Source organism: Delphinapterus leucas, chromosome 9 (assembly GCF_059928025.1).
Source record: "Delphinapterus leucas isolate spDelLeu-1000000601 "Yukka" chromosome 9, BTC_Dleu_Yukka2, whole genome shotgun sequence".
NCBI classification, from domain to species: Eukaryota; Metazoa; Chordata; class Mammalia; order Artiodactyla; family Monodontidae; genus Delphinapterus; species Delphinapterus leucas.
Genome location: NC_143137.1, coordinates 86,223,864 through 86,249,253, shown reverse-complemented (window position 1 = coordinate 86,249,253; position 25,390 = coordinate 86,223,864). Strand labels below are relative to the sequence as shown.

General features: G+C 38.7%; 1 protein-coding gene across 2 annotated transcripts in view; it reads left to right on the top strand.

Moving 5' to 3' along the window:
- The window catches only part of RELN (reelin), a 527,392-nt gene that overhangs the window by 486,060 nt on the left and 15,942 nt on the right, over positions 1-25,390 (top strand). For both annotated transcript variants that reach the window (XM_022554391.3, XM_089917770.1), the window contains 14 exons: positions 19-159; positions 1,807-1,984; positions 4,342-4,535; positions 7,983-8,239; positions 11,903-12,057; positions 13,117-13,331; positions 15,643-15,820; positions 16,743-16,918; positions 17,065-17,171; positions 18,265-18,507; positions 19,118-19,293; positions 22,936-23,009; positions 23,832-23,993; positions 24,730-24,887. In XM_022554391.3, coding sequence (XP_022410099.1) covers positions 19-159; positions 1,807-1,984; positions 4,342-4,535; positions 7,983-8,239; positions 11,903-12,057; positions 13,117-13,331; positions 15,643-15,820; positions 16,743-16,918; positions 17,065-17,171; positions 18,265-18,507; positions 19,118-19,293; positions 22,936-23,009; positions 23,832-23,993; positions 24,730-24,887 — 2,414 coding nt within the window. The remainder of the gene's footprint in view (positions 1-18; positions 160-1,806; positions 1,985-4,341; positions 4,536-7,982; positions 8,240-11,902; positions 12,058-13,116; positions 13,332-15,642; positions 15,821-16,742; positions 16,919-17,064; positions 17,172-18,264; positions 18,508-19,117; positions 19,294-22,935; positions 23,010-23,831; positions 23,994-24,729; positions 24,888-25,390) is intronic.

The following is a 25,390-nucleotide window of genomic DNA, read 5'->3' as shown; positions in this document are numbered from 1 at the left end:
TTCTCTTTTTCTTCAAAGGTCCCAAGCCACTCGTTTCCGTTGGCATCAACCAGCTCCTTTTGACAAGCAGCAGACGTGGGCAATAGATAATGTCTATATCGGGGATGGCTGCACAGATATGTGCAGTGGCCATGGAAGGTGCATCCAAGGAAACTGTGTGTAAGTAGGTTTTTTTCTTCCTTTTACAGAAAGTTCCTGACTCACATTCTGGCCAGGAAATTTTTCTGAAACTGGTTTTTTAATCACTTCCAAGCTGCTTTAGGTTATATTGATACATTTTTCCTGAAATCTGACCTTGAGCTAACTATGGAGTTTATGGCTATCTTTGTTCTTGCTTAGAGAGTAGGAACTGAACAATATCTTGTAGGGAGAAGGCTGAGTTATAATTGACTTGTTTTATTTTATTTTTTTTTCACAGATTTTTTTTTTTAAAGACACCAATTGTAGTTGAACATTTGTTTTTTTTTTTAATTTTATTTATTTATTTATTTATTTTTGGCTGTGTTGGGTCTTCGTTTCTGTGCGAGGGCTTTCTCCAGTTGTGGCAAGCGGAGGCCACTCTTCATCGCGGTGCGCAGGTCTCTCACTATCGCGGCCTCTCCCATTGCGGAGCACAGGCTCCAGACGCGCAGGCTCAGTAGTTGTGGCTCACGGGCCTAGTTGCTCCGCGGCATGTGGGATCTTCCCAGACCAGGGCTCGAACCCGTGTCCCCTGCATTGGCAGGCGGACTCTCAACCACTGCGCCACCAGGGAAGCCCGACTTGTTTTATTTTCTTCTATGTTTCTGTGATATACCTGAGCCTTGAAAAAGACATTAGAAGAAGTTCAGGAGTTTAATATGTTCTGACTGAAAATAATACATCCTAAGTATTTTTCTCACTTAGGTCTGAATGTATGTAGTGATATGCCTTACTTGTGGTTTGAATGGTATTCCTGTGGTATTTGCATAAGGAAGTATATAAATGCCTGATCAATTTGCCAGGTGTATTTGATGGAGAGACCTACAGTTTTACTCAGAGAGCCTTAGTATCTTTGGAAGGATCTAAATAGAGAGAGAGAGAGAGAGAGTGAGTGTGTGTGTGTGTGTGTGAGTGTGTGTGTGTGTGTGTGTGTGTGTGTTGTGTACTACAGGGCTCTGTGCTTTATTTTCAAAGACTCTGCTGTTCAATGGGATACTATGAATGAAAATGCTGATAGAGAATTTAGTTCCTTCTCCACTAATCCCTGTACACCTGGGGAATCTTTCCTTTGATTAATGATTCTAACCCATATCTAGCATGACCTCTGAGATCCCGGAGCCTCCCAGTCCTATATTCATATTTCCTCCAACATTGAACAGGGAATTCACTTCTGTGGTCAAAGATGGCAGATACTATCCAAAGTACCCTCTGCTATTTGGAACGTGGCCTCTTGGATCCCTGATTGGCTCAAAGCCTCTATTAAAAAGACCAGTTTCATAAATTATTAGGACCAACCAGTTTACTTTGGTAGCTGCAATTCCTTATCAGCCATCCAGAGCTGTGTCATGCAGGGACAGGGCTTTAGTAAATTCTTTCAAATTGCTTCTCTCTCCACCTGTAAGCCCAAGGCACTACTTTAGGAAAGCCTAGAGGCAGTTAATTCACAGCTTATTTCTAACCTAAAGCACTGTTAAGGAGAGCAGGTGAATTCCAGCAAGCTCTGTGAAGATAACTAACCTTTCATCATCTTGGACTAGGAAAAGGAGTTAGCTTCACTAATTTGAGAGAACACTTGCAGGGGCTTTGTTTGATGTTGACTTTTCTTTTCTCTTTCTCCACTCGCAGCTGTGACGAGCAGTGGGGTGGCCTGTACTGTGATGAGCCCCAGACCTCCCTTCCAACCCAACTCAAAGACAACTTCAATCGGGCCCCATCCAACCAGAACTGGCTGACCGTGAATGGAGGGAAATTAAGTACTGTGTGTGGAGCTGTGGCTTCGGGAATGGCTCTCCATTTCAGTGGGGTTAGTGTTTGGCTACTGTTTATTCATTTCTGCATCCTCTGAGTTTCCCCCCAAAAAGTCAAGTCTCTTTTGAAGTTTAATTGGCAAATCAAGATGCGGAGTTAGACACTCTAAATGCACAACCCTGATGTGAACTCACAACTTTCTACAAATCAGAAAATGCTAATTATTTTCAACACTTTCCTATCACAAATCAGCTGCAACAATTTAATTATTCAGGGTAGTGTCAGCACAGGCATATTTAAGTACACATTTAAAAAGGACTTAAACGAATTTCCACCCTGGGATAGAGAGCTTGCACAATGTGTGAAGGTCTTCCACCTGAATGATGCTCTAATTGAAAATTCCTGAGCTTGCAACAGATTTGGGATTTAGGGAGCCAAAAATCTGGAAAATGAGCTTCAGTTTCCTGAATTTATTAACAATAATTAATCCCTTATGTAAATTATCCAAGAAAGAGTAATTGTTAGTAATTACTAAACATGTGTATTTATAGCAGATTATTTTGTGAATGATAGCAGCAATGTTAGCAAATTGCTTTGAGAAACTTTATAGCCATTATGCATTGCTGCCAAAGATGACTTGTTTAAAAGTAGAATTTCTCCAATACTATAATTAAATACCCTTTACAGGCCATTTAATTTTTAAAAATTACAAATTCACTATCAGTTCTTTACTGCCCTACCACGTCCTACCTTAGAGTTTACATTTGTGCCAATGAAATATACTAGTATTTTAGCCCAAGAGTAGCAAGAGGACATATATTATGTTGGATTTTTATAATCATCAACAGTGATTAAGAATTCAATGTTTCATAAAGAATGCTCAACATCATTAATCATTAGAGAAATGCAAATCAAAACTACAATGAGATATCATCTCACACCGGTCAGAATGGCCATCATCAAAACATCTAGAAACAATAAATGCTGGAGAGGGTGTGGAGAAAAGGGAACCCTCCTGCACTGTTGGTGGGAATGTAAATTGATACAGCCACTATGGAGAACAGTATGGAGGTTCCTTAAAAAACTAAAAATAGAACTACCATACGACCCAGCAATCCCACTACTGGGCATATACCCTGAGAAAACCATAATTCAAAAAGAGTCATGTACCAAAATGTTCATTGCAGCTCTATTTACAATAGCCCAGAGATGGAAACAACCTAAGTGTCCAGAGACAGATGAATGGATAAAGAAGATGTGGCACATATATACAATGGAATATTACTCAGCCATAAAAAGAAACGAAATTGAGTTATTTGTAGTGAGGTGGATAGACCTAGAGTCTGTCATACAGAGTGAAGTAAGTCAGAAAGAGAAAAACAAATACCGTATGCTAACACATATATATGGAATCTAAGAAAAAGAAAAAGGTCATGAAGAACGTAGGGGCAAGACGGGAATAAAGACACAGACCTACTAGAGAATGGACTTGAGGATACGGGGAGGAGGAAGGGTAAGCTGGGACGAAGTGAGAGAGTGGCAGGGACATATATACACTACCAAATGTAAAATAGATAGCTAGTGGGAAGCAGCCACATAGCACAGGGAGATCAGCTCGGTGCTTAGTGACCACCTAGAGGGGTGGGATAGGGAGGGAGGGAGGGAGGGAGATGCAAGAAGGAAGAGATATGGGAACATATGTATATGTATAACTGATTCACTTTGTTATAAAGCAGAAACTAATACACCATTGTAAAGCATTTATACTCCAATAAAGATGTTAAAAAAAGAAAGAATGCAGTGTTCACAGTACTCCTCCTAGCTTAGATGGAACTCTAAGAGGCCTAGTTTTCTTCATAGGTTCAACTAAGAAATGACTATGTTAATGAATTAATATAGAAAACATTAAAATCAACTATAAAAGTTTAAAAAGCTTACAACTAATATTGCTAATTATAATTAAGTTGTATTACATTTTTGGACATCATTTTTCAATTGCATATTAAAATAGTCATCTCAGTATACTATTTTGTTAATAGCTGATACCTTTTTAAAAGTCTAAAAGATACCTATAAATAGCTAGAAATAATTTAATAAAAATATAGAATAGTTATTTTAATTTCAGCTCTCGTATTGCTTAGAAGAAAATAGAAGAGAATCTCTTTAGAATACATTGCCCTTTGTAAGTAAATTCTAATACTGAAATTTCAAAGTTCAGCATATATTTGCTTTGTACCTACTGTATGCTAAAGGCCATACTGGGAGTTAGTATAATAGGAGAGATAAGAAAATCATTATTGCAATACTGTGTGACTTGTATTGCAAAAGAAAGGATGGAAGCCAGAGAATACCTAGAACCTGTAATGACGATTCCTTATCACCGTGTTGTTGCATTCTGCTTCTTTTCCTTAGGGTTGCAGTCGGCTGTTGGTCACAGTGGATCTAAACCTCACTAATTCTGAGTTTATCCAATTTTACTTCATGTATGGATGCCTGATCACACCAAACAACCGTAACCAAGGTGTTCTCTTGGAATATTCTGTCAATGGAGGCATTACCTGGAACCTGCTAATGGAAATCTTCTATGACCAGTACAGTAAACCTGGGTTTGTATTCTATTTTATCTCTTAAAACTAGTATGTTGAGCGAAGATGCTTAGTAAGGCCTGCCAGCAATCCATCACAGGGACCACAGGGGACCTGGACCACACTCACCAGTAGAGGATGCCTCTGAGACCAACACGAAGACAAGGTTTCTGAGCTAGATAAACAGCTGGTTTGGGGTTTTTATTTCAAAAAAAACTAGTTTGTGAATCCGTAAATAAGATAAAATACACAATCACAATGCCAGTAATGAATAGATCCACTGTAAAAACTCATATAAATTAATGAATATATGATAATTAATTTCAGCAGCATTTTGGGAAAGTGGAAACAGAAAAGTAATTTATTTGTTTGTTTATATAGTGTTCACTCCATTTTAGAGAATTGGGGGCTAGAAAATAAACACAAAATGTAAATATCCTTAAGAAGCCTAGAGTCTATTTTTAAATTCCTTATTGAAAAACCCTGAAGAAACACAATGTATGGGTCATTTTTAAGAATGGACTCTTGAAGGGCAAAAAACAGTTGTGGCTGATTAGAAAAGTCCAAAGGTTGTTAAAAAGGAAAAGAGCATATTTATTAAAGTAGGAGGAGAATAGGGAAGAAGAAGGTGATATAGGAGAGAAAGAGAGAAGGAGAGAAGGTTGGAGGAGAGCAGAGCAGAGGGGAGGGGAAGAGAAAGGAGGGGAGGGGAGGAGTGATTGCAGCCCAGTCAAGAAACAGAATAAATAAAAGGAGAAACAGATAATCTCAGTGCATGGCAAACCAGGTACAAGCTAAAAATTATGTAAAATAAAAACAATCAAGAATCTTGTAAATGATAATTTAAATTCAACCTATCGGTCAAGAATATGTTCAGCTGTGAATTACAGAAAACGTAAAATAACTTAAAAGGTGTTTTTTCCTCTCTTATGTAAGTTAGATCCAGAAGGAAGTAACCCAGAGCTGCTACAGCGGCTCGACCAGGACCAGAGACCCAGGTTCCTTCTAACTGGTACTTCTGCCACTCTCAACGCTTTGGTCTGAGAGGACCCACATTCCAGCCTGCAGGCAGGAGGATGGGGCAAGAGCAGTGTGCTGTCTCTCTTTAAGGACACTTCCTAACAGTTGTCCACACTTCCTTTCACATTCTAATAGCCAGAACTTAGTCACAGAGACACACCCGGATGCAAGGCAGTCTGGACGTGGTGTCTTTATTCTGGGTGATTATTCGCCTCGCTAAAAAGATAGGCTCCTAATATGAAGGGAGAATGGGGAATATGGCAATTAAGGAAATGCCAGCAGTCTCTGCCATAAGCAAAAGTTTTAAATACTGCACTTGCATTAAAGTTGGACACCAATAAAGGATTCCAGATAGAAACTAAGTGGTACACAGTGTAATAATGCAAAAAAATGTGCTCACCTATTAGCAGGAGATAGTAGGCAAGGCAAGTAAACTGTTTATGGAGAAAGTTATAATGACTCTCACATATGAGTTCCTGAACACTTTAACAGCATAATATACAGGGAGAAGGAAGTTATGTTTCTGTAGGGTAAAAGCATAACTGTCTAATCCACTTTAGTTCTCTGAAGGAGAAACAAATTCACCACGGCAGGAACAGTGGTCATAATTTATTTACACTTTTCAGCAGCCTTGGATAAATTTCCACTCCAAAGGATTTTAAAATGTGGTCAAGGATTTATCAGGATAGAGAAATGAAGATAAAAGATTGTTGCTCTGGATAAAGAAGTGTGATTGTGTGTCCCTCCAGGAACAGATAGATTTCTGATGTTATTTAATACTTCTTAAAATGTTAATTAAACATGCCAATTCAAAGGAGAAAAATTATAGAAAGATCTTACAAGGTGAGCATACAATAAAAGAGGGAAAGGAGGGGCACAGGTGAGCTTCAAAACTGAGATGCATGAGGAAATTAACTTTGGAAAAGATTATTTACCTAAAGACTCATGGTCTCCAAACTGCCAGCTACTACACAGCTGAGAGCCTGGGATTCACAGTCTACACTTCCCTTCCCTAAGACCAAGATCCACTGAGTTATCATGGCCCAAAGGGTGCACAAAATGATGGACATAATCAAAAAAAGTATTTAAGGGACTTCGCTGGTGGTCCAGTGGCTAAGACTCTGCACTCCCAATGCAGGGGGCCCAGGTTTGATCCCTGGTCAGGGAACTAGATCCCACATGCCACAACTAAGAGTCCACATGCCACAACTAAAGATCCTGCATGCCGTGACTATGACCCAGAGCAGCCAAATGAATAAAATAAATAAATAAATATTTTTTAAAAAGTATTTAAAATCCAAGTACTGGAAATCCAACTAATAACATCCTAGCCTTGAATGGATTTTGATTGCCCCTCATCTGGAATACTTCCTACTCTTCTGGTCATTATACTTCAAGGAAGACATCAAAGAGAGAAGAAGAAGGGAACATAAAATCAACAAGGAGATAGTATGTAGGCAAAACTAAAATAACAAAACCTCTTCCATGTGAAAGACGAAAACCCAGGGGTCATATTGAAGCCCTCTACTTAAGGGGTCTTCCCAGGATGAACTGCAGTGCTAACACGCAGAGGCAGCCCTGGAATGTAAAGGGAGGTAGATTAGCATGGATAAAAAGATGAGACTTTATGAGAGAGTAAACCTCATGAAATTATTTTCCCCAACAGACTTTATGAGTTGTGAATATCATTTCGAAGGGGTTTGATATCTTCCTGAGGTTTAAATGCATCATTGTGATTAAGGGGTATTTCCAACCTTATTTGTAGCTGGTTAAGATTCATGTTGGAGGGTGGAGCCATGTGTTTCCATGTCTGTCTTTGGTGATTGAGTCAGGGGCAGCCTGCTGGGCTTGTTAGCCCATGGTTCTCACTCAGCATTTCTAAGTATAATGTTTTCAATAAAGCATAAAGTCGATGTCAAACCAGGCAACTGATGAAGTAATTACATATATCCTGGTACTCTCAGGCTGAGAACCCAAATGTCCTGCCACAATCTAGTGTCCAAATTCCAAGCAAATTTCTGGCACACATGGGAGTGGAATAAAATCAAGGTGGCAGGGGAAGGAAACAGATGAAACCAACCCCTGAGTGGCAGAAAAAAAGTCAGTATTGGTCTACCAAAGTGCATATACCCTATGCCTACCGATCTGGAGGGTCTCTAGGCAAGCAGAAAACTGTAGGGTCCCTCTCAGTCCTGCCCAGGGACAGTTAGAGCAAGGGGGTAGTTCCAGAATGCTTGAATTTGTTCACATTCTGTTTCCCCAATTTAGTGATTTGTGAGACTTCGTAAAATTAAGACAATTTATCGTGGTTTTTAAAAACGATTTTAGCTAACGTCCTCTCCTCATCCTCCATGTGACATGTATATCTTATCTCTGGTTGCACATCCCTTCCTCGCATGAGATATTTGACAAGACTTTCCCCCCCACCCCAACCATCATTTTCTTCAGATTCGTGAATATCCTTCTCCCCTCTGACGCTAAAGAGATTGCTACTCGTTTTCGCTGGTGGCAGCCGAGACACGACGGCCTGGACCAGAACGACTGGGCCATTGACAACGTCCTCATCTCAGGATCTGCGGACCAGAGGACCGTCATGCTGGACACATTCAGCAGCGCCCCAGTGCCCCAGCATGAGCGTTCACCCTCGGACGCTGGCCCTGTGGGAAGAATTGCTTTCGACATGTTTATGGAGGACAAAACTGCAGGTAAATTTTTCACTGATGCTAAATGAAAATCCATTTGGGTCTTTTCCAAAAAGTGGAATGTGGAACCTTTTACAGACTCTCAAGTGGTACAGAAACAGTGAAAAGGGTGTCACCCTTTTGCTTCTCTCAACCTTCCTGGTTTACATTGTAACTAAATCTTTTCTTTCGGTCAAGCCAGCAAGTTTGTTTTAATAGCATTCAATAATTTTATTAATAGGGTAATTTTCTTTTTAAAAATTTTCATTTCTACGTTTCTTGTTTTTTATTTTGGTTAGAAAGCCAACATTTTTTGGACATTTGTTTTATTCTCCAAGGACAAGTGTTTTGTTTTGCTGCACGTCAGATGCGTTTGTGATGGTATTTCATGTTTTCAGAAGTGTCCAAGGTCATGCTTGTTATTCTTCATTCCTGATAGGAGTATCACAGTGTCCCAGTGAACTGTCAAGGATCTCTCCATGCTGTTCTTATTTTTAACGACTTCTTTTCATTTCGTGACACTATTCTGGTCACCTTTTTTTAAGTGATGTCGTATATTAAGGATATGGCTTTGTCACACCACATACTTGGTTATACTACATAAAACGTGGTATCTTCAGGTGAAGTAGTGATGTTTAATTACACATATCGTATCAACACTGCAAGTGCTATCGAACAGATATACCGTACCACTATAGATTCATCAGACAGTGGGACTGTGCCATATCCAACTCTGCACTAGCCTCTTGCATAGAAAGGACAATCTGGTTGTATTTTACAATAATAAGACTGATAAGAACCTTCTGGAGGAATGAAATCTATGCTGAAGACAGTTGAAATGTGAGGAATTTTAATAACTTAAAATATTTAATTATTAATTATTAGTGTTTTATTTTAAAAGCAACACATGTTCCAAGTATGAAATTAAGAAAATACAGAAAATCATGAAGATGAAAATCACCCAGAGGATAACCATCATCAATATTTTGATATTTTTCTTAGAGTCTTTTTTTCTATACCTCTATATAATCGTATTTTTTTTGCTGTACGTGGGCCTCTCACTGTTGTGGCCTCTCCCGCTGCGGAGCACAGGCTCCAGACATGCAGGCTTAGCGGCTCTGTGGCATGTGGGATCCTCCCGGACCGGGGCACGAACCCTTGTCCCCTGCATCGGCAGGCGGACTCTCAACCACTGCGCCACCAGGGAAGCCCTATAATCGTATTTTTAACAAAATTATAATCTTAAATTATACATATTTGCAGCCTGCTTTTTTCATTTAGAATTAAATCCTTACCATTTCCTCTTGTCCTTAAGTATCTTTGAAAATATAATTTTAATAGCTGTATAATATTCCATTATAATTTTTATCATTTAAACATTGAATATTTAGATTAATTATTCTTATTAATTTATTTATTTATTAGTGTTGCACATGGCACAGTGGTATAACTGCAAATATTTAATAAAAATCACCCCTTTAAATAGAAAAAGCATAAAATGTTCTTCACCACTACCAAGTAGTCTTACTCTTTCAAGAAGGTTATTGAGAAGACTTACATAGATCTGATTCAGAACTTTGCTCAAGTACTCATTTATTTTTCCCTATGTAACGGTTTACATAAGCGAGTTTATGATCAGTGAATAATTTTAGTACAACTTCTGTACGAATAAAAGCAAATACGTATTTTTCAAGTACCTAAAATAGTGATTTTTACTTTAGACTAATTCTTGATGTACAGTTAAGCTCCTGCTTGTCTTGCAAAGACGGTGCTCCTAGAAAGTGTAATATCTACTTATATAAGTAGTTTATTATATTGTGGAAGAGATTGGTGTTAGCTGATTAATGTAAGCCCTTTTTCATCAGGATTGCAGAGTTCTAGCATAAAATAAAATATGTACCCCAGAATAAACTCAGGGTATTCTTATTGGAATTCAAATTTCTGTGCCTTTTGATTCTTGAATCCTGTATCTGTGCTATAGGACTAAATGAAGCTCCAAATCCCATGGAATGAAAACTTAACAGATAATGGCATTGTGGTAGCCATTTGAGTCCTGGAGATAAACTGCTTGTTCTACAGACATATGTTATGCTCAGACAAAATCAAAAAGACACAACACTAGTGAAGGCTCAATTCCAATTAAATTGTTTGGTCTCTTCTCTGAGTCTTCTGAGGCCAGCCAACTCTGTGATTTGCACAGTAACCCAAGCCTCCAGTTGCACCCATTCATCTTCACTGTGAATGCTGGAGCTAACCAGGAAACTGCAGAGAAACGTTGGACCTATGAAATCAAAGTGTATCATGAATTAGATGAGATTTACAGATATGTTTCATTTCTAACCTTTCTGGGATAAAATCATTATGTTCAAACACCTCTTCTGGGCTTCCTTGGTCGTGCAGTGGTTGGGAATGCGCCTGCCAATGCAGGGGACACGGGTTCGTGCCCTGGTCCGGGAGGACCCCACATGCCGCGGAGCAACTAAGCCCGTGCACCACGGCTGCTGAGCCCGCGTGCCACAACTGCTGCAGCCCGCGAGCCTAGAGCCTGTGCTCTGCGGCAGGGGAAGCCACTGCAATGAGAGGCCCGTGCACCGCAACGGAGAGTAGCCCCCGCTCGCCGCAACTAGAGAAAGCCCGCGCCCAGCAGCGAAGACCCAACACAGCCAAAAATAAATTAATTAAATAAATAAATTTATTTTTAAAAAAAACAAACCACCTCTTCCGAAAGGGAAAGGGAATTGTGACGGACACGAATGTGTGCTCACGCACACACGTGTGTGTGTGTGTGTTTGAGAGAGAGGGACAATAGGATTATTCTACACTGATCAGATCATAACCTTGCTGCTTAAATTTTCCTTAGACGCCTAGAAGCTTTTTTAAAAAAAATCACTTTATTGAGGTGTAATTGACGTACAAAAAGCTTTAGATATTTAATGTATACAATTTGATGAGTTTGGAGATAAGTGTTCACCCATGAAACCGTCACCACAATAAAGGCCATAATTTATCAATCACCTCCAAAAGTTTCCTCCTGCCCCCCCTTTTTAATATTGATTTTTCTGTTATGGTAAGAGCACTTAACATTAAGATTTCTCTTAGCAAATTTTTAAGTATGAAATGCAGAATTGTTAACTGTAGGCCCCATGTTGTACAGTAGATCTCCTGAACTTATTCAGCCTTGCATTACTGAAACTTTGTGCCCTTTGACTGACAAGCCCCCATTTCCCCCTTCCACTATTCTACTCTCTGGTTCTATGAGTTTTACTATTACAATGTTTTTAATTGCCCAGAAGGTACTACCAAAATTTGAGTAGAAATAGCTAACTCACTTGGCTATCATGTTACTAAAAATCTTCCTCCTTCTTTAGATTCTGCCTAAAAAGTTAAACACCTGTCAGAAAAAAGAAATGGGTATATATTTTCCTTTGCTTTTCATCTGTAACACATACAATACACTCTTTCTTTCTAAATGTAGACTTAGCTAGTATTGGATACTTGATATATCTCAATCTCTCGGTATCCATGTTCCTAAAACGATGTGCTTACATTAGTGTTTTGTCTATGGATGGTATGTAATAAGAGAGATTTCTACTTAACATAATTCTAGATGTTGCCTAAAGTGAAAATTTGTTTCAAAGTATTTTTGTCATAAATCTGTCATAAAATTTTTGTTCTTCTTTTTTTAAGTAAATGAGCACTGGCTATTCCATGATGATTGTACAGTAGAAAGATTCTGTGACTCCCCTGATGGTGTCATGATTTGTGGTAGTCACGATGGAAGAGAAGTGTATGCAGTGACCCATGACCTGACCCCCACTGAAGGCTGGATCATGCAATTCAAGGTGAAAATGTGATGACCTCAATTACATAAATAGCCATACACCAGCAATATAAAAATGAAAAAAATTGTGGAGAAAATGATCATACAATACTTTATTGACTTAATACATACTTTGAAAAATGAAATTTAATATTAAGATAATATATCAATACATCCCAACTATATATAACTTAATGATTAAAAGTATTTTATTTTTGAACTATTTCAAGATGAAACTTACATAAGAGTAAATGTGTTTCTGTCTGGGATTAAATACTGATAGAGCAAAATATTGATAAACAAAATGTAGGATACTGATTTCAATTCCCTGAGTCTAAATCATTATATGATTTAGGCAATTTTCTTCCTTTAAGAGAAGATTAAAGCTATTGCGGTTATACCTACTTTTTTTTATATACCTACTTTCTTTACAAAAGCATTTCAGTGTTTCTGGAGAAAGAAAATTATAGAAAACAAAGGCATGATTAGCATTAATGCCAACATCAATTTTGGCCAAGATTTTCTTTCAATCAATTTATTCTGTCTACCTCAATCCCACTGTATTAGCAACAAATGTTGCATTATGACTATCTCCATCAACAAAGGGTTAGGGTTGAAAGTACCTTCTGTAATTACTTCATTGCATCTTACTTGTAGTTAAAAGTGATTTATTGAGAGTCATAAATTGTATAACAAAACAGTAAACTTGGTAAAGCTGTTAGTAATCCTTCTTGGTCGAGCATTCTGCCAAACAGAAGTGCCAGCCCATTAGCACAACAAACAACAATTTGTAAGAGTAGGTCCAGGCGTACCAAGGCAATCAGCCAGCCATGGCAGAAGCGCAGATTTCAGCTTCTCTCCAAACTCCCTGCACAATATATGTGGCACTTTCTATAATTTGTCACCTTGGACAATCATGTCAACTCCGCCATCTACCAGCAGAGCAAATAATGAACCTGAAAATACAGGACAGATGTGGTTGTCTGTCAGTGATCAGCAACTTTCTTGCTACCAAGTCTTTAGAGCAGAAACATGTAATATGGTTTTAATACCTTAATAATCTTGCATTTCCGTTTGTTAGATCTCTGTTGGATGTAAAGTATCTGAAAAAGTCACCCAGAATCAAATTCACGTGCAGTACTCTACTGACTTTGGTGTGAGCTGGAGTTATCTGGTCCCTCAGTGCTTACCTGCAGACCCAAAATGCTCTGGAAGTGTTTCTCAGCCATCTGTATTCTTTCCAACTAAAGGATGGAAAAGGATCACCTACCCACTTCCTGAAAGTTTAGTTGGAAAGTAAGTAGAAAATTAAAATAAAGCCTAGTTCCAAGCACTAGAAATAGGTTTAGGGACACTGTGGTCAGCCTGAAAGTATTGTGTAATTGTGGATGAAATGCTCTCTTCCTCCCTAACTCTAAAGGTTCTCTAACTGGTGACCTCCATGATGAGCTAATTTAAGGAGACCTCAAATTGTAATCTTCAGACTTGTCAAGATAGGCCTTGACAGGCCCTTCTGTTTTCCATACCTCAGTGTCTGAAAATGGGGACAGAGCAATAGTGATGGCCTTGGAGCCAGTTGAAAACACGTATGCTACCTTATGCACCTTGTAAATTGTGGTCCACTGTACATCATACGCTTTCCACATTACTGCCTTGTCAATCCATGATAGAGCCAAGAACAAAACCTAACTCATCATGCTATGTGTACAGATCCTAACTCTTCATGCTATTTGTACAAATGCAGTTTGTAGGTAGGTTTCATTTTTTTCTTATCAAAGCATTATGTTCTGCACCTGCAGTGAAAAGTAATTCGCCTGGAGCAGTAGTGAGCCAAGATGATTAAACTGTTTTTTGAAAAGTATGTGGGTAAGTTAATTTAGGCAATTACAAAAAATTTCCAAAGATGCCACATGCTGCAACTAAGACCCGGTGCAGCCAAATAAATAAATAAATATATATTTTTTAAAAATTTCCCTTCAACTATAAAATTAGGGGGAAAGATACATTAATGAAGATGACAGGTATACTTTTACCATATGAATCACAGTTTCTGGCTAAATGAAGAACCTTCTTGTAAAACAGAGTTAGGAAAAAAAAATAAAAAAAAAAAAAACAGAGTTAGGATATAGGACCAGAACATATAGATCTTTTGAATAAGGTGCTTACACATGGCAAAAAAAAAAAGTCCCTTAGAGATCATTTATTACATGACCACTCACAGTTTTCTGCTGCAAATCTAAAGGGCTTAGTCAATTAACATGCTAGAAAACAATCAGGATACTTTCAGCTGCAGGTAACAGAAAACTCATTCAAATTCAAATTAAATTTGGCTCAATTGAAGATGAAATATATTATATCTATAATGAAAAAAAACCCAAAGATAAGTGGACTCTAGGATTGGTTGATTGACAAGCTCAACAGTGTCTTCAAGGACATTGTTATTTCTTACTCTTACTCTTCGCTCCACTGTCCACACATGGATGTCACACTCAGTCTTCAGGCTGGTTCTCCTCGTGAACATAGATGACTTCCAGAAAGCTGGAGCACAGTGTATCCTTACCTGTGTCCAATGAGAGAGAGAGAGAGAGAGTCGCTTTTCTTTCTAACAGAGCTGGAGCAAGTGCCTCCTTGCATCGCATTGGTACAAATTACTTCAAGAATGCCCGTTCCTGACTCCGTCAATAGTGAGGGGCATTATATTACAGTGATTATCTCATATGACTCATCTGTGCTGAAATGGATGCTGGGGAGCCACCACAACCTCATTTCCTCGTTTCCCCCTCCTGTCTTTACTCTGTTTTTTATAATGAGGTATAATTTACATTCAGTAAAATGAACACATTTTAATTGTTCCTCACAGTGAGTTCTTCCCATTGTATAACCCACGTAACCACCACATGAAACAAGATACAGAACATTCACATCGTCCCAGAATGTTCCCTCATGCACTGTGTACTCTTTCCACCAAAATAGGGTGGCATATTTTAATATAAGGTTAATTATGAGGCTTGTATTTTCCCCAGAAGACAGAGAAGAGCAATGATAAAATTGAAATCTCAGGGAAATTTTCCTTTAATATATAACCCTTTCAAAATTGTTTTCTAATTAGCACAGTTACTCTGAGAATATTCATTATCTTTGAGGAATTCAGAAGTTGCTGTTTCCCAACCACCTGAGGGCCGTGTGTATGCTGACAAGGCTCTGTCAAAGGATTGATTCACCTTCTGTACAATTTCAGGAATACGATTAATGAATCGAAATTGTGTCACAGCCACTGAACTCCAGTTCATAAGCCACCTGATTTATGATAGTTACGGATTTGCATTTTTAAATGTTCCTTTTGCTTGAAATAGAGATTCCACTGTGGTTTTGGTGGGGTTTTTTTTACAAGTTTACTCACGTATTTTAAAATGTAAATTGAACTGGCTTTAAACTTCCACTTCTAGAAAGATAGTGGTACTCTGAAGACATCTTTTATTAACCCATTTCATCTTGTCAGAATGATTTAAATGTTTTTTCTCTTGACTACTGAATATACACGCAGGAAAATGGACCTGAGTAAAGTTAACTTTTGTTCTTCACTCCTTTGCTCTTGTGTTGCCAATAGTCCTGTAAGGTTTAGGTTCTATCAGAAGCACTCAGATACTCAGTGGGCAATTGACAATTTCTATCTGGGCCCTGAATGCTTGGACAACTGCAGAGGCCATGGGGACTGCTTAAAGGAACAGTGCATCTGTGATCCGGGATACTCTGGGCCAAACTGCTACTTGACTCACACTCTGAAGGTAACGTTAAAGCCCCTGAAGGAAGCATGTACTCTCATTGCGGACCGTGCATCAAGAACCAACTTAAGAGTGAGACTAGGGGCTTCCCTGGTGGCGCAGTGGTTGAGAGTCCGCCTGCCGATGCAGGGGACACGGGTTCGTGCCCCGGTCCGGGAAGATCCCACATGCCGTGGAGCGGCTGGGCCCGTGAGCCATGGCCACTGAGCCTGCGCGTCCGGAGCCTGTGCTCCGCAACGGGAGAGGCCACAACAGTGAGAGGCCCGCGTACCGCAAAAATAAAAAAATTTAAAAAATAAATAAAAAAGAGTGAGACTAATAATTTATAACCACATTCTTTGGGGCCCCCAGTCAATAAATCCTTTGTATGGAAACTTTAAAAATACGTATTAGGTTTAAGGGTTCTGGATTCCTAAATCAATCTCCAAGGTCGGGGGCACGTACTACCAGGGAGAACAAGATAATCGGGGAATATTGGGGGGAAAGTGCTAAAACTGTTTTATTTTATCTTACTCCTTTAAATTTTCAATTTTTGTTCATGTTTCATAGAAACAAAATAAAGTACAAAAGTATTTTTATATAATATATAAATAAATAAGTATATTTTGAGAGTACATGCTTAAGTAACGTTTTACCAGTAGGAGTATTACTATACTCAACTTTACAATTGTTTTATTTTAAGATTCTAGATTTTAAATTCCAATATTAAACATTATTTAAGCAGTTTAAATGATCTTCAATATATGATGGAAAAGAATACTATAGATGTATCCTGTTGGGTTTCTTTTAATATCTTTTGGAAAAGCATTTGAAATCAGCTCTAATTCTTTTCAAGTCCAAGATGTAATTCTGTATTGTCTTAACTATTCCATAATTATTCTTTAAAATTGTTATTTTTAAATACATGCCACTTAATTTTTTCCAGACTTTCCTGAAGGAACGCTTTGACAGTGAAGAAATCAAGCCTGATTTATGGATGTCCTTGGAAGGTGGAAGTACTTGTACTGAGTGTGGGATTCTTGCAGAGGACACTGCACTCTATTTTGGGGGATCCACAGTGAGACAAGCTATTACCCAAGATTTAGATCTCAGAGGGGCAAAGTAAGTCAATTTTTTGTTATTTTTGTCACAACTTAGTAAGTTGGCCCCCGAACCAGAACGCGTGTGGAAGAAGCTGTTATCCAGGACTTGAGTAGACGATTTGTTCTAATTAACTGTTCTGACGGATAATATGTGCTTGCGTTCAGATTCCTGCAATACTGGGGGCGCATCGGTAGTGAGAATAACATGACCTCCTGCCATCGGCCCATCTGCCGGAAGGAAGGCGTGCTGTTGGACTACTCTACCGATGGAGGCACGTTTTGGGGGTGAAAGCCACGCCCTGGAGCAGATTGCCACATTCCATCCAGTGCCCCTCAGCAAAGTCCCTGCAAAGCTTTGCTGACCTGGCAGTGCAAATAGTGAAAGCCACAAAGAGAAAGCTACAGACCTTAGTTGCATTACACGTTCTATATATGTGTGACTTCTGTGTTATACAAAATCTACCCAAAAAGGGACAAGAGAGAAATCACATTTAAAAAAATAAACTCCAAACTTTATGAATAAAGAAAATAATCACGATGCTTAGCAGAAGCTTGATTATAAATGATACAATTAAGAAATAAATTTTTGCTTGGTCTTCCAAGTAAAAGATAATTTTGAAAACATTTTAAAGTGTTTTAAAAAGCTTTTATGTGAACAAGCATGTAATAAATGCTATAGAAGAGCTACAAGAAAACGTCATTAGTTGTGAAAAAAGATAGTCAATTCGTGAGTCTGTCACACTTTTAAGAAGATTCTGTTTCATTATTCTGAAGTAGCTGAAACCAGGCCAGTAGTACCATGAGGTCTTTAGAAAATCAGCTTTAGCAGATAGGTATCATTCTTAATAACTGGCAGATAAATAGATGACCCTGAAGTATTTTAGGGTATTCAAAAAGTGTTTTCTTAAGTAACATAAACATTCCACCTACTCTCTTACCAGTTGATGACAGAAGCTTCATATTCGTCCAACAAATCACAAATTGCATAGAATTATAATAGCTATATTTTAAAATACTAGGAGTTCTTGTCCAGAAACATGCAAAACATGGGTGTTTCTCATTATTTATGAGAAATAATGCATATAGGAATCGAGAACAAAATTTTAGAAGCAGAAAGTATATAATTTTTACTTAAGTGTTTCTATTTGTGGCCAAGTATTTCTAAATACCCTTCTTCCCCTTATATCATCAGCCTCATTTTGAAGCAATATGTATAAGTGGGGAACACTTACATTAAAGTCAGTGAAATCAGTTCTCATTATCTGGCTGAAGATTTCTTTGGGAAATTTACGGTAACCGCAGTATACTGGTGGTTTGTGGTGTTTTTTCCAGATATGTTACTTTTTTGGTGTATTTGCTTTATAGGAATTACTTGGACTTTGCTCCATGAGATGGATTATCAGAAATACATTTCTGTCAGACACGACTACATCCTTCTTCCCGAGGATGCCCTCACCAACACAACTCGACTTCGCTGGTGGCAGCCTTTTGTGATCAGCAATGGACTTGTGGTCTCCGGGGTAGAGCGTGCTCAGTGGGCACTAGACAACATTTTGATTGGTGGAGCAGAAATCAATCCCAGTCAATTGGTCGACACTTTTGATGATGGTAAGAAACAAGACATTGAACAATCTTTTCTGTGAGTCTTTTGTCTGCTTATGTCTTTACATGAGTTACTATATGAAAAGCCTTTAGATGAGTTCCTAGCACATATTTACTGATCAACGAATGTTAGCTATTATTTTGCACAATAGCTTATACATCTTCAAGGTTGGCTGCTTGTTGAAATGTCAACTAAGAATTTATGTTGAAATGTCAACTAAGACTTTAATAAATCTCATTAAAGACAAAATGTCTCGCTCTAAGTATAATTTGAAATTTCAGTAGCCCAAAATAATTTCTGTTTCTTTAGGAATTTCTGTGCAGAGATACACATTGTATTGGTTTGAAAGTATACCAGGAAAAATTTTGCAGTGGGGAAAGTTACCGGTCTAGCAGTTACATTTTAAAAGTTGAGTAATCATTGTTCTAGCATTTAATAATCTTTTCTAGATGTGATTTCTCATCTTGGATTTGTATATTATACCAATTAAATAAAATAAAAGTCAATCTTAAAGAGTAAGCAAAGAGCTAGAGCATAGACATTCAAGTAGTTCAACACTAAACCAATTAATTCAAGAGAATAACATGCCATATTGCTTTCAATTTACCTTAACAGAAGGCACTTCCCATGAAGAAAACTGGAGTTTTTACCCTAATGCAGTGAGGACAGCAGGATTCTGTGGCAATCCATCCTTCCACCTCTACTGGCCAAATAAAAAGAAGGACAAGACTCACAATGCTCTCTCCTCCAGAGAACTCATTATACAGCCAGGATACATGATGCAGTTTAAAGTAAGGGGAAGCGGCTCTTCCAGAGTCTGCATTACATTGGGGAGAGGGGGTATAGAGAGAATACTTATTTGAACAACTCCAAGGAAATGATTGATTTCATTCATTAAAAGAGACTTTATCAATAAAAGAAGTTATCTTTCACAAAGACCTTTATCTTGTAGGATTATTTGAACACAGGTTAAAATCTAAGTATATTGGAACATAGCAAGAAATGTAACTGTATTGTATCTCAGATATGTAATCTTGAGTTCACTTTTCCAAACTTGGAAATAAAAAGCTCAGATAGGCACATCTGCCTATTAGTTTCTTTGTCTCTGTCCCTTTCTGTCTGTCTCTCTCCTCCATTTCTCTAACACTTTCTCTTTATGCCTATTTCATACATCAAGCCACTTTGCTGCTTTTTTTTTTTTTTTTTTTGCGGTACGCGGGCCTCTCACTGTTGTGGCCTCTCCCGTTGCGGAGCACAGGCTCCGGACGCGCAGGCTCAGTGGCCATGGCTCACGGGCCCAGTCACTCCACGGCATGTGGGATCTTCCCGGACCGGGGCACGAACCCGTGTCCCCTGCATCGGCAGGCGGACTCTCAACCCCTGCGCCACCAGGGAAGCCCCACTTTGCTTCTTTATCTATCCTTTTTCATTATGTCTTTCCATTTTTCTTTTGTCTCTGACTTCCAAAAACAAACCTGTACATTAGCCCAATTGGAACTTCCCAAATCCTCAAAGATTTGAAAAGGACTCTCACTTCTTATAATTGCATATTTTATTCATATAGAAGAATGGAAGGGAAGGCATAGGAGGTAATTAATAGACAATTAAAGAGAAAGATAAAGCAATATCAATTAATGTCTTTCTCACTGAAGAACACACTGAAAAGGGGCATTACAGAAATGCAGTTTATTACTAGATCATTTTAAAGAGACAGATCAGTTCTAATACCCTTATTTAAAAAGATGTGCTATAATCACAATTAATAGTAAGAATCCTTATCAGTATAATAAAAATGTATTCACAGCTGGGAGAAGGGGAAAATGAGGACTTATTATGTGTAGGGTTTCAGTTTTGCAAGATGAAAAATTCCTAGAGATATGTTGAAAAAACAAACAAACAAACAAATTTTCTGGTTTCCTCAGCTCCGTATTAAACTCTCCTTCAGAGACTGTAGGGTGAGGCAAGCCCCCCAAATGCTACCACTCCCTCAGGACTGTCTTTAACTTAGTGATATGAAGGATGCTCTAGGTCATGTCCAGTGTTACACCACCCCTAATTCCAAGCCATGTCCCTTAAGGCTTTCCCTCTACCAGGCTCACATCAGAGCATTTTTTGATTAAGTTGGTTGGAACCTCCTCTTTTGCTGCCTCTATCAACCCAGAACTGAAGAGACTGAAATTTTCTCTAGCCAAGTCAATTTGTTCCTTAAAAAAAAAAAAGCTTGTCCCCAGAAATTTAATGATCAAAGGGTCACTAAATCTGCATTTTTACAGTCACCATAGAATGGTTACCGGTATATGTGTGGCTGAGTTGCTTTGCTGTGTGCCTGAAACAACATTGTTAATCGGCTACACTCCAATATAAAATAAAAAGTTTAAAAAATAAAGTCACCCTAGACTTTCTAAACACCATATCCATAACAGCTTTCAGCTTTCACCCATTCCTCATTTTTCCTTTTCTTTGTACTATTTGGCACTCTTTTCCTTGTCTTCTCCAGCTCGTGAAATTCTCTTTGCTATTGGCTTCTGGGTTCTCTGCTGCTTCTCCTCTTACCTTCTTGATATCCACGTCTGTCTCCTTTTTGGTTCCTCTTCTTCCCTCAACCTGGTAAATATCAGCATTTCTTAGTACTTCTCCCTGGCTTTCTTCTCTCTTCACAGACATTCTCACCTTTGGAAGCTTCACTCATCCTCTGGCTTCAAATATCACATCTTTAAGAGCAACTCCCAAATCTGCATATCCAACCTTGACTGGCCCATCAACAGTCAATTCAGTACTTTTAATAGCCTGTGTACATCTCTACACCTTTGTCTTAATGGCACCTCAACTCAACATGTCTAACAGTGAACTTCGTATCTTCCTGCCCCATGCCCACTTCTCTTTCTGATTTTCCTATTTCTCTTGATGGCACTGCCTGTCACCTATTCACTGGCTCTAAATTTTAATTTAGTCTTTGACTTTTCACTTTTCACATCTAATCAGTTACTACATCCTTTTAATTCTAATTCCCAGTGTTCCTGGCACCCATCCCATCTCCTCTGTTTGCACTATTATCACCTTTATTCTGGCCCTAATTAAATGAATAGGCCATTGAGTAGTCCTTTCCTTTCTAATCTCTCTCCACTCCCACCTGTCTTCAACAGCACAGTCAGATTGATTCTTACAAAGCCCAGCTTTGACCCCATCATTCCACTGCTCATTAACCCTTAATGACTCCCCACTGCCTACCAAATTAAGATCAAACACCTTTGACTACAACTCATGGTCTGTCAAACTCAACCAATCTTTCCAACCTCCTCCACCAATATTCCACATACTCTACACTTAGACCAAAACACACCACACGCTGCACTCCAGACATGCCACAGTGCTTTCCCACCCAAATGTCTTTCTCCTGTCTCTACCTCTCAGACTCTTCCCATTCTTCAGGGACAGTTCACATACACTCTACCTGATGAATTCTTTTCTATTTTTTTAATTGAAATATATTTGACATATAGCATTGTGTAAATTTAGGGTATACAACATGTTGATTTGATACATTTATATATTGGAATATGATTGCCACAATAGTGATAATTAGCACCTCTATCACGTCACACAATTATCTTTTCTTTTTGTAGTTGGAATAATTTAGATCTCCCACTTCTGATGAACTATTTTCTAACCTACTTAATAAGATTCAATCTCTCCTTCCTGTGAAGCACCACAGCATTTTAATTGTATGTGTTCTGGTTTCCATTTCCACTATTGGAATATACTTTGTATTCTATCTCTGAAACCAGGGTTGTTTTATGAATAAGCGTATAGTCTAAAGTTATTAGCATTAACCTTCCCTACTATCAGCACTGAAATAGGACTTATTGATTGAGTAGATGATTAGAACTCAAATTTGAATCACCAAATTTTTCTAGCATTTATGCATTATTGATGATTCAAGCATTTAATTGCACATAATATGGAATGCTTTTATTCACATGGAAATGGAAAAAGACTAGGAATAAATATTAAGTAATTAAAAATTGCTATTTTTAATTTCAAATAAAAATTTAATGGTAGCATCAATGAAGATAGGATATCAATGAAAATGTTTTGAACCAATGATACTTTGTTTCCTTCCTTTAATTCTCCAAATACTGCTTTCCTTTTGACCAATTTATCTTCCCCAAATTTATGATTAATATGTTATACTAATTAAGTAAATAGAAATAGTATTTTTTTAAACTTAATTCTCATCTCCTTGCAAAATGGCATGACTTTAACAAAGGTCCAAAGAATGTATTCTTGGTGTCCTGGCAGGCTGCTCTTTAAAAGCTTCTCTGAATACTTCTTGATTACTTTTCAGAGTCGTAATGAACAGAGATGGGATTTCTAATTAATGAGAGGTATTATTTAATCTAGCCTGACACATATCAATTGTTTGCTTGTTTTAGATTGTGGTGGGTTGTGAAGCTACTTCTTGTGGTGACCTTCATTCCGTAATGTTGGAGTACACTAAGGATGCAAGGTTTGTGAAACAATGTTTTACATTTCCTCCAAACAAGAATATACAATTCAAGTGTTTGTCTGTTTTTAAGGCAGCTGCTTACAGGGGAGCATTCTTATGTATTAAAAGTGGCAGTTCCTGTGCATACATGTAAAAATTTCATTTGTATAAAATTCACACACGTATCTTATTTTCAAATTTTTCCTTCAAACCAAGAAAAATCAATGTTATATTACACGGCAGCCAACAAACTTTACATTGTAAGTTAAGTAAGACACTAAGTTTGTCCTCAAAGTAGAACCCTCTTTTATTCACGTTGCTTGTTCTCAACCAGCCCTAATAAAAATATAGATCAATGAAAGGTCTGAACACGCTTTAGCTACAGTCACACCTCCTAAAGCATAGTAGCAGTACCGAGCATCAGTCTGACAGAGGAAGGTTGCCTTGTTGGTGCTGGCAGGCCTGCCTCTCACCACCACTTTGAAAAATGAATTATAGTGAGAAAGTTTGGGTAGATAGAGAACTTTGTCAGTCGACTCCAGGTGTAGTTCTTGTAACCATATCAGTGGGAGGAAGTCGCTAGAATGCCACTCTGTTCCTGCCATCATTTTATTCTGTCATCTGTGAGTATATTAATGTGCCTGAAAAGAGTTAGGATCTATCTCATACGAGATAGTTTTCAATTTTTCTTTTTATTATCTGTAATTATAAATATATATAGGAAATAGGAAAGTTACATTAAAATGTCTTAAGTTAACCCAGCCCTAAAGCATTCCCTTGACATAAGACAGGTCATGTATTTCTCTGAAGAGCTGTCTAATGCAGCCTTTTTGGTTTCTGCAGGTCCGACTCCTGGCAACTCGTTCAGACCCAATGCCTTCCTTCCTCTTCAAACAGCATTGGCTGCTCCCCCTTCCAGTTCCATGAAGCCACCATCTACAATGCTGTCAACAGCTCCAGCTGGAAGAGAATCACCATCCAGCTGCCTGACCATGTCTCCTCCAGGTAGGTTGCATACTAAGGTCAACTTGGTGGAATCGTCTGCCTGTCTCGGCAGAGCACATACAATGAGGCGAGAGCAACTGATAAAATGAGGCTAGACTTTTAGTTGCAGCCCTAGTACCCTTTCCCCTCATCTCCCCCTCCTCTCACCAACCCATGCCCCTAAATGGCAATTGCATGTCCCAAGAAGAAATAGGATCTTGTTTGTAAATGGTTCATACACGTCAGATTTTCTTTTGATTAAATACCACAGCACACACCAAACTCAATCCCAGGCCCAGAGTCACAAATGCCCAGAGACTTGGACTTGGCACCGTATCTGCCCCGGTGTTCTGTGCCCCCAAAGGCTGTGCTGCTCCTCCCAGAATCAGTGCCCTCTGGGTTATGCCAGGCTGGTTGGGTTACGCAAAGCCGCAGGGTAAATATAATGGAGCACAGTCTTCCTAGAGCAGCATTTATTTTCCTCAAAGATTTGAAAATGACACACCACTACAGGAAAAATAGGTTTATTACGGAACAGAATAGGAAATTCACGTAAAATTTTCAGGGCTTTTGGGGTATATACTCCTAGAATGTGAGGGGTACACATTCACTCACCTCCACCAATTGGATGCTTCGGGGAGAAGTTTGGGAAGCCCTTTTCTTAGAAATAGCCCCCATTCCCAGAGGCTGGATGCTGGACGTAGCCATGGAAAATAACAGCCTTCTGAATCCCTTCTGCTCTCTGTGGGACTTTCAGTGCAACCCAGTTTCGCTGGATCCAGAAGGGCGAAGAAACGGAGAAGCAGAGCTGGGCAATTGACCACGTGTACATCGGAGAGGCTTGCCCCAAGCTCTGCAGTGGGCACGGGTACTGCACCACCGGCGCCATCTGCATCTGCGATGAAAGTTTCCAAGGTCAGAATCCCATTTTGTCGTTCTTGACACAGGAGACCGTGGAGTTCTCATCTCAACATGTGTGCAAAGGCTGCTAGGAAATGGATAGAAACTCTGGCCTGAGGGATTTGAGATAGATGATACACTCTTTGATCACATAGATATTTACCTCTGGAATGAATTACCAAGGTTAATTTTATGCTATGTTCCTTGAATTTTTAAAAATGCAGATTTTATCCTCCCAGGATATTCTATAGTACCTCACATTCTCCAACTTCTGTATAACTCCCTGCTCCAACCCCTACCTTTCACACTTGATTTCCACTCTGGACCTCTCTTCTGCCTGGCCTGGCTGCCTGTCCCTAGATACTGGACCAATATTCCTTCTCCCTGGACCGGGAAAGGAGCAGCCACTGTCCTCCCAAGATGGAGCCGACAATTCAAGATGTTCTGTTTCCCAGGTCACTCTGTCACATACGAAAAAACCTTCATGACTCAAAAAAATATACTTTCACTGCTTGAAT